This window comes from Marmota marmota, unplaced genomic scaffold (genome assembly GCF_001458135.2).
Source record: "Marmota marmota marmota unplaced genomic scaffold, marMar, whole genome shotgun sequence".
Lineage (NCBI taxonomy): Eukaryota > Metazoa > Chordata > Mammalia > Rodentia > Sciuridae > Marmota > Marmota marmota.
In genome coordinates, this window is record NW_026000026.1 from 6,284,132 (window position 1) to 6,292,985 (window position 8,854).

The following is an 8,854-nucleotide window of genomic DNA, read 5'->3' on the forward strand; positions in this document are numbered from 1 at the left end:
AGATGCCTCCCCCTCCCTGAGCGTCTTGGGGTCTCTGGCCCACCCCAGCCCCGGGCTCTGCCACCGTCCTCCCAGTGGCCTCAGGACATGCTCTTGGGGGCCTGGCGGCTCAGTGGAGGGCTTCCTGCTTACGGAGGCACCCCAGGCTCTCAGGACGGCCATGCTGCTCTCCCTCCCTCCACACAGCCCCGCGTGGACCCGGGGACACAGGGGAAAGCCAAGGGCAGGCCTCTGGCCCCGGGGTCTCCAAGCTCCGGACACAGCAGAACCAGGACGCAGCGGCCCTGAGCCCTGTGCCAGCTCCAGCCCCCAGCGTGGGGCAGGGACGAGAGCCGAGGCCAACACCCAGGGTACGTGCAGGCCACAGACCCAGACTGGGCACTGCGGCAGGACGCTGTGAACCCCCCGCACACCCCCTAGGCAAAGCAGCTCCCCCTCCGCAGCACGGTGTCCCATAAGAGGACACAGCAGAGCCCGGCCCTCGGCCGCTGCACGACTGGACAACACACGTAAAACGAGCAGGGGGTCCCGGCCACAGGGAGCGCCTCTGAACACTCCACAAGCACAGCCACAACCAGGGCCAATGGACAAACAGGTCGTCAGTGAGACACCACACGGTCAACGTCACCGTCAGGCACAGGCACAGACACGGGCACGCAGCGCACACCCAGGGACCGTCGATGACCTGAGGCCAAAGGCTCCGTCACACCCTCACGCGGTGCAGAGACCCACCGAGCCACAGAGCCACCGCCTCGCCCGGCCTGCGCAGCCCCAAGCCCTGCAATAACACGGGCAGGAAGAGGGCCAGCACCCGCAGTGCCCAAGCTGACCGACCCTGTTTCCACTGGCCTCAAATGAGCCCCAAGGCAGGAGAATCCCGAGTTGGAGGTCGGCCTTGGCAACTCAGCAAGACTCTCAAAAAAGCAAAACATGGGCCGGGGGCGGTGGCCTGCGCCTGTCATCCCAGCAGCTCAGGAGGCTGGGGCAGGAGGATCGCGAGTTCCAAGCCAGCCTCAGCGATTTAGCGAGGCCCTGAGCAACTCAGTGAGACCCTGACTCTAATAAAACACAAAACAGGGCTGGGGACGTGGCTCAGTGGCCGAGTGCCACCGAGTTCAATCCCTGGTACCAAAAAAAAAGTAAAAAGGGCATCATCCTGCGTGTCACCGTCACCAGTGTTACTTCAGGAAATTCATCATCCCCCAGTGAACCCATGTGGGGCGGGGCAGTGGGCGGGGCAGTGGGCGGGGCAGTGGGCGGGCAGACTCTGACTCGGCACTTTCTGAGAGGCAGAGTCTGGAGGAAGCGGCTGGGCAGACAGACATGAGGCCTGGGGAGGCCCGGGAAGAAGCAGATGGAGGCTGCGGGCCTGGACCACATGCTGACATCTCAGCCACGCACCGTCCATCTGTCCATCTCCCCCAGGCCCGGAGGCCACGAGCCCCCCAGGGGCAGGCCTACACCTGCTGCGGCCCCTGCTGAGCAGCAGTGGAGACCCATGAGCCGGGCAGAGAGCAGGCATCACGGTGTTTGATGAGTGAAAACAGGAAAGCAGGAGGAACTGAGAGAGGCCTGTGGCTCCCCAACCAGCTCCACCTTCTGCCCAGACTGGCCCACCTCCCCCAGGCATGAGAGGTGAGCATGTGACCAGGCCTAGCCGGTCAGAGCTGCCTGTCCTGGCAACAGCGGCCATGTGGCGAGGCTGGGCGAATGGACACCCTCCAGAGCCCCTGGTGCAATCACTGGAAAGAGAAGCTCTGACTGACAGCGGCAGCCCAGAGCCGCCAAGGACCACCTTGGACACCACGGGAGGCAGGCACCTGCCCACCACCACTGCTCTCCTCCAAGAACAGAACCAACACACAGATGGAGAGAAAGCAGGTCCTGAAATGTCATATGGGCTCCTGGATGCAGCTATGCCTGAAGCCAGCACACCTCCCTGAGCACTCTATTTATGTTTGCCAAAAGAAGTTCCTGTCTACACCTATCCGAGTTGGTGTACTTGGTTTACAATGAAGACAGTCCTGACTTGGGTACTTCTTCAAAGAGAGAAGTGAAACACACAGACCCGAGATCAAGTTCAGTAAAATGACAGTCTCCCCGTCTACCTCCACTGGTACCACGATGGGGCCAGGCCAGCCAGCAGGGACGAGTCTGTTTATTCTCACACGTCCCCCCAGTCGATGGGCAGTGCTGGCTGGAACGTTGCTGGTGGACTCTGGAGCCCAGGGAGCCGAGGGACCGTGTGCAGCACCCGATCGTGACGGCTGCCACGGCTGCTCAGAGAGCCGCGAGCGCCTGGCACTGTCCCTCAGCCCGCGGAGAAGCAGGGCCGGGCCCGAGCTGGAAAGCTGCTGCAGCTAACCACAACAGCCCCTCGAAAGCCCGCCAGTCCAGCACCCCGTGTCCTTCCACGGAGCCTGACCAGGTGCCCCGGGCCCGGGGCCCTGCGGATCTGGAAGTGCTGCTTGGGACTCTGTTCTGCTCTCCCAGGGCCCCTCGTGGGCTCCAGGTGACACACAGTTCCGTGCCCAGGTGTGGTGGTGGGTCTGGGGTGTAAAGGCCACGTAGACAACCTCCAGCTGGGGACAGCCAGGGGAGGGGAGCTGTCCCCCAGGGAGGGCACCGGGATGGCAGCTGTGGCTGCTGCTGCCCACAGTGTTCAGGGGGTGACCATCTGCTACAAGCCACTCAAGTCTGAGGCTCGAGGAGGGAGGAGCGGGCTGTGGACCCCCCCAGAGGAGGGGCCAGGGTCCTGGGGGCAGGGTCACGGGGGTGGGGGTCACTCTGCAGGTCTCCTTGGCCTGCCACGCCCTATCAGGGGGAGGCCGCTTCCTCCTGAGCCAGAGACGCCCAGTGGAGTCCTGCCATGGGGACAAGACCCGGGCTCCCTGCCTCGGCCACAAAGCCCTGGGGGACCTGACCCCAGGACGCCCCACTCCAGCCACCAGGCTCCCAGCTGCAGGGCCTCCCTCCCCGCCCCCACTCAGGCGTCTGCCCTCCCTCGCTCCTCTCAATCTGGAACACCGCCCCTCAGGAAGGCCCTCCCTGCCAGCCAGAACGCAGGATGCACAGCCGCACCTGACCTCAGGGGCTCACAGGTAAGTGCTGACTGAAGCGCACCACGCACTGACCAGCCGACGCGCAAGGCATGTTCCGTGGTGCCCTGAACGTCCCCATGGCCCGGGGAACTGCGTTTGTGTTTGCAAAGTCTAGCGACCCCGACCCCAGCCTCCTGATTCAAGGGGGGGTCAGCCTCTCCTGGCCACATCTGCATGGCCATCTGAATGGCCTGTTAATGCGCCCTCAGCTCTCGGCCCATGAGCCTCCTGGCAGCCAAGAACAAGTCCGTCTCATCCAGGCCAGACACCCAGAGTGGGCACAGTGCCCGGTGGCCGGCAGGTGCCTGCTGTGCGTCTCAGGAGACGTGGAAAACCGACTGCAGAGCCAGGATGCCTCAGCCCTAACCCAGCCCTGAGGCTCCGCGGCTCTGAAACCTGGCCTGTGCCCTCTATCCCTGGGCCTCGGTTTCCTCACCTAGAAACAGGTCGTTACCGCACCTGCCCTTCAGGGCTGTTGGGAAGTTTTAATGAGCTAATGTGCCAACTACTCAGCACAGCACCCAGCACAAAGAAAGGGCCGCTCAGTGCTCATCCGTGATGGACTCAGGAGTTAGTGGCCAGGCTGGCGGGTAAGGAGGTGAGGGCATCTCCCCACCCCCTGGCCGGGGCTGGCACCGGGCGGGTCTGGGAGCCGGGCCCCTCCTCTCTGGACAGCCCGTCTGGAGTTCTGTTCCACCCGAGCCGTGCCCTCCCCACCCCGAGGCTGGCCTTGCAGAGGGGGCCGGGGGCCTGGGGCACGGCCCCCCTGCGGAGGCTGCTGTGCTGTGCCAGGCAGCCCCCACCCTTGAGGGCAGAGGCACATCCCCCCCAGAGTGGGGTGGTGGCAGCCGAGTCCCCTCCAGGCCACAGACAGCCATGGGCATGAGGCTGACGCCTGTCCCTCGCCCGGTCACATGGGGAGGCCCGCAACCTTGATGCACCTGGGCACAACCTGAGGCCTCGTCCCAGGGCCTCTGGATCTGCTGAGGCCGTGGGAGCTGGAGCAGCCTCACCCTGGGCCACTGCCCGGGCCACCTACACGTGACTCTCCAGCTTCCAGAACAGTCCACAGGCCACTTTCAAAACCCCGAGACGGTGACTCAACCCAGCCGCCCCGGCACGGGAAGAGGGGGCGAGGGCTCCTCGTTTTAAATTGAAAATATGATTTAGAACTGAAAACACTGACTCAGGCCGAGAAGGCCGGCTCCCTCCCAGGATCCAATTAGTCAAGGAGGCCCTGGGTGGGCACGGGCAGGTTCCCACCGTCCCCGGGGCTCCACCTGAGGACGCAGGGCGCAGGCCTGCAGCTGAGGGTGTGGGCAGGCCCCGCAGATGTGGTGCTGGGCTCCGATCCCGCAGGTGTCACAGCAAGAGCCACCCACTTCTCGTTCCCAGGGACGGTGCTCACCTCCCCTTTAAGTCTTTACCTGCCTCATCCTCAAAGAACAACCCGGGGCTCGGGGAAGGGCAAACACGGCCATGTCACTGGGACCTGTGGCCTGGGGCTCTGGCCCAGCCACTTGACACTTGCAGGTCTGACCTGGCTCCTGCTTCCTTAAGGGCAGCGGGAAGGGCTGACAGAGAAGGGGCCCGAGGGCTCTCACACCCTGAGACCCCGTGGTAAGGGGCTGGAATGTTCCAGAACAGCGAGGAGCCAGTGTGGCCGGTCAGGGAGGGCCCTGCGCGGTGTGGGGACTCCATCTAGGAGAGGGGCAAGGAGGCCGGGGGCGCCAAGGGACCCCGTCTTGGCCCTGAGCGTCCGTCCCAGCCCGGGGCGTCCGTCCTGGCTCAGGGTGTCTGTCCCAGCCCCGGGCACCCGTCCTCCTGTCTGGGGCTCACAGCAGCTTTGTCAGGCGGAAGGACGGGCCTCTGAGGCTGGGGACTCCTGTGAAATCCCCGAGCGCCTGGGTGTGGCCCAGCAGCCCGCGGCCTGGGGACTCTGCAGCTGCCAGGAGAGGCTCCAGGGAGCAGAGACCCCACGATCACAGCGACAGGACACAGTGACACCCCGAGCCTGACATGGGTGAGGACACACTGCCTTGGCCACCTCTCTCAACCGCCTGCACGGCGGTGTTACCGCCCCGGGGGACAGAGGGGGACACAGGCAGTGAGAGGTGAAGTCTCGAGGGCCACAGAGCAGGGAGGCAGCAGGGCCAGGCTGCGGCCAGGCAGCCGACTCAGCTGGACCCCACAGCCCCGCGCACTGCGTCCTGGGTGCCGGGAGGGCTCCACACACCACCACGGCTGGCGAGCAGGCCCTCGGCCAGCACCGGTCTCACAGGACTCCACGGGGGTCTGGGCAGGGCGGGCAGGGTGCCACGCGCACTCCCTCCTCCCTTCCCAGGAATCCCAGGGAGTGACAGGGGAGGGCAGCTGAGCGCCCCAGCAGGGACCTGAGGGTCCCTGTGAGCCCTCAGTGTGGGCAGGAGACCGGCAGGAGACGAGCCCCGCACGCACCTGCGGACCCGCCCCCATTCCTGCTAACGTCAGCTACTCCATTCTCAGCCGGGCCATCATGTCACAGCCAAGCCCAATGCCACCTCCTCCAATGCCCTCCCACAGCTACCACTCACGGGACACGGGCTCAGGGCTGGCCAGCTCCCAGGGCTTCACCTCAAGTGACTCCTCCCTGCGCCCCCAGCCTGGGCAGCAGGACCCTCGCTCCCTGTGCTGGACAGCGGAAGGCGGAGGCCTCAGGGTGCGCTGACACCACAGTCCCTGGCTGGTCAGCACTGAACAGGGACGTGAGCCTCGGCTGCTGGCCCCAGAGGGACGAGCCCTCTTGCTTTCCCCAGAAGGTGGCGCAGCCCTGCACGCCACGTACCACAGCACACAGAACGGGGTATGGAGAGCTGAGCCTGTGGCTGCCCAGCCCCACAGTGCCCAGGAGGACAGCCCAGCCTCTCTGACCTGTGGCCCAAGCAGCACTGGGCATCTGGTGCCCTCCTGGCCAGTGGGTGGCCAAGCCTGGTTCAAACCCGGTGTGTCTGGGCCAGTTGTGCTCTTGGCCGCTGGCTGCCTCTGTTGGTCCCTCTGTGGCAGAGGGGCTCTCAGCCGGCTGGTCATGGGACCCCAGGGCACAGCCACTCAGCAAGAGGCCACAGCCCTCAGGAAGTAGAGAGGGGCCACCCGCTGCCCACTGTGCCTGGGAGGAGCAGCCCACCACGGCCCGCCTCCCAGACGGGCCTGCAGGGGCGCTGGTCAGGGTCCGCGCTGGGCAGGGTCCGCGCTGGGCAGGTACTCACGAATCTGAGGAACACGTTGCCGAGCTCGTGCTGAGACTGCGGCTCCGGGTGCAGGCAGCACTCCAGGGCGGCCAGGAAGTCCTTGTGCACCTCCAGGATGTCCTCAATGTTGGAGAAGAGGATCTGCGAGCAAGCAGAGGCCTCCGCGTCAGCAGGGCCCAGGGCAAGCCACGCGCCTGAGGAGACAGCGCTCCGGGCACCGGAGCCTGCAGGGAGACGGGAGCTCCCCCGCTGGCCCGGCCGTCCCGAGAAGGTGGGCACGAGCAGGCAGCCTGTGTGGATGGGCAGAGACCGGCCCAGAGCTAAGGTCGTCATGGTCATCATGGTCATGTCACGGTCACGTCATGTCAGCCAGCTCACCCCCAGCCTGCAGGTGAGGGACCAGCACCCCAGCGCCATGTGCCAGCAAGCCCCAGGGACAAGGGTACCACCCTGGCACGTCACACCCACATGCCAGTGTGCGCCAGCCCCAGGACTGAGCTGCACGTGTCCACAGCAACACGGGGAGGAAACGCGGTCTGGGGGTCTGGAACCTGCCGTGTTCAAATGCAACCTGACCCAGTACTTCCACACTGTAGAATGTAGCCTTTCAGTCATTTCCAGCTAGAGGGACTTTTGCCCCCACGAGACAGACATCTGGCACATCTGGGGACATTTCAGGCTGTCACAAACTGTGGGACAGAGAGGAGAGTGCTACTGGTGTTTGCAGTCACAGACCAGGCATGCCACTGTGGGGCACAGAACAGAGATGTTCAGGCGCCAGTGTCCACAGTGCCCAGATGGGAGTCTGGGGGTTCAGCCAAGTGACGGTGCTGCAGCCTCACTGGCATTAACTAAAAGTTGGGAACAGATATCCACCTGCAGGAACCAGTTAATCACATTATAGTAAGATACATTCCACAGGCAGGAATACTATGCACCTGGAAAAAGAACCTGTGGATACATACACACACAGAATCCCATCGTACCCTCATTTAGATTTTAAGTGTGTGGCAGGGAGGGGAATCCAGGTGCCGAACAGGTTCCATTAGGGGCCTGTTTGTGTAAAACAGAACCAAAAATGGCCCCTCCTATCTATGCTGGCGGGAACAGAGATTTTTAGATGGTGATATAAACTGGCAACTGCAGAGGTCTCCGGAAAGGACCAGGAAAGATCTTTCTGATCTAAACTCCACAAGTTCCATTTTCCTTCTGTTTATTGCACAAGTGTCTGTGTCAGTTTAAGTGCTGAGCAAGCAAGGTGCTCCCTCGGCTCAAACGCCAGCGCGGAAATGAGCACACGCACAGTCTTGCTCCCTCCGGCATTTTCTGAGCACCTACTGTGTGCCGGGCTCAGAGGCCCAGAGGATACGGCAGGGAGCAGACGAGTCCCACCCCCATGGTGGGGGTGCCCGGGGCGCCCGTCACGGGAAGTGGCTGTGGCAGCCCCAGCCTGCAGTGCCGGGTCCCTCCAGCGCGTCCGCTCACGGGCTGACCCCACTCCTAAGGCCCTCGGTGACTGTAAGGAAGGGCAGGAGCGTGAACCCAAAGGAAATGAGAAACGTCCACCCGAAAGCCGCCTGCACAGTCACGACAGCCAGCAACTGCAAACACCCAACCTGGAGGAGGGCTGTGTGAAGTATTACAGAGCCATGAAAAATCACGGGCCCCACACAGACCAAGGGCAGCTCCCAGAAGAAGTGAAGGCAAGACCTGGACCCGAAAGGACAGGTGACGCCGACCGATGGCGTCAGGAGCCAGTGTGCACTCTGAGAGGGAGGACTGTGTAGAGGGACAAGGACGCTCCTGCCTTCGTCTGGGCCGGTGGCACACACCCCTGGGCACCCGGCATCTGGGCTTCACTGCAGGGCGGTTCACCCTCACGGAGAGCAAGGGTCTTAACGCTCGACCTGCCACGATCTCTGAGACGGGACTTGAAGTCACCACAGCATGCCACAGACAGACCCAACCCCCGCAGTGCTCAGCAACGTGTGCCGAGGGAGCAGGCGAAGGAGGGGACCTGGAGAGGGACCCCAACACTCCCCCCAGCCGTCCCCGGGCCACCGTAAGCCTCAGCTTTCCTAGGCACAATGTGGTCTCAGAGCCATCGAGGTCCCCGTCCAGTCGAGCAGGGACACCTGGAGGGGGTGGGCATCTTCCTTGGCCACGTGGCTGGGACCTCAGATGCCCACGGTCCCCTCAGACCAGGGCCTTCACAGTCCCAGGGACTAGGCAGCGGCTTCCCAGAGAGCAAGGTCACATCAGAGCCAGGCCCAGCAGGAGGCCCGCCTGGGAGGCCCGGTGCGCACACAGAAGGCCATTGATCTCCTCCTCAGCCTCCTGAGCCTCTGCCAAGACAGAGCTGCCTGACCACTCCCCGGCCCCTGACCCCGCTGACCAGCCCGGGCAGGAGGCAGCTGCAGGAGCCGGGCTCCCAGGGCCCTTGGGAAAGGACTTTCCGCTGGTCGGAGCCGGCGCCAGACCCTGGCAGCTGGGAGACGAGGGGCCGCGGGGCCAGGGAGGGTCCCG

At 64.1% G+C, this 8,854-nt stretch overlaps 1 protein-coding gene across 1 annotated transcript in view; it reads right to left on the reverse strand.

Moving 5' to 3' along the window:
• Prex1 (phosphatidylinositol-3,4,5-trisphosphate dependent Rac exchange factor 1) overlaps positions 1 to 8,854 on the reverse strand; it is an 88,837-nt gene that overhangs the window by 73,833 nt on the left and 6,150 nt on the right. Inside the window, exon 4 of the mRNA XM_048811936.1 lies at positions 6,347 to 6,474. Within this exon, the coding sequence (XP_048667893.1) occupies positions 6,347 to 6,474 (128 nt within the window). The remainder of the gene's footprint in view (positions 1 to 6,346; positions 6,475 to 8,854) is intronic.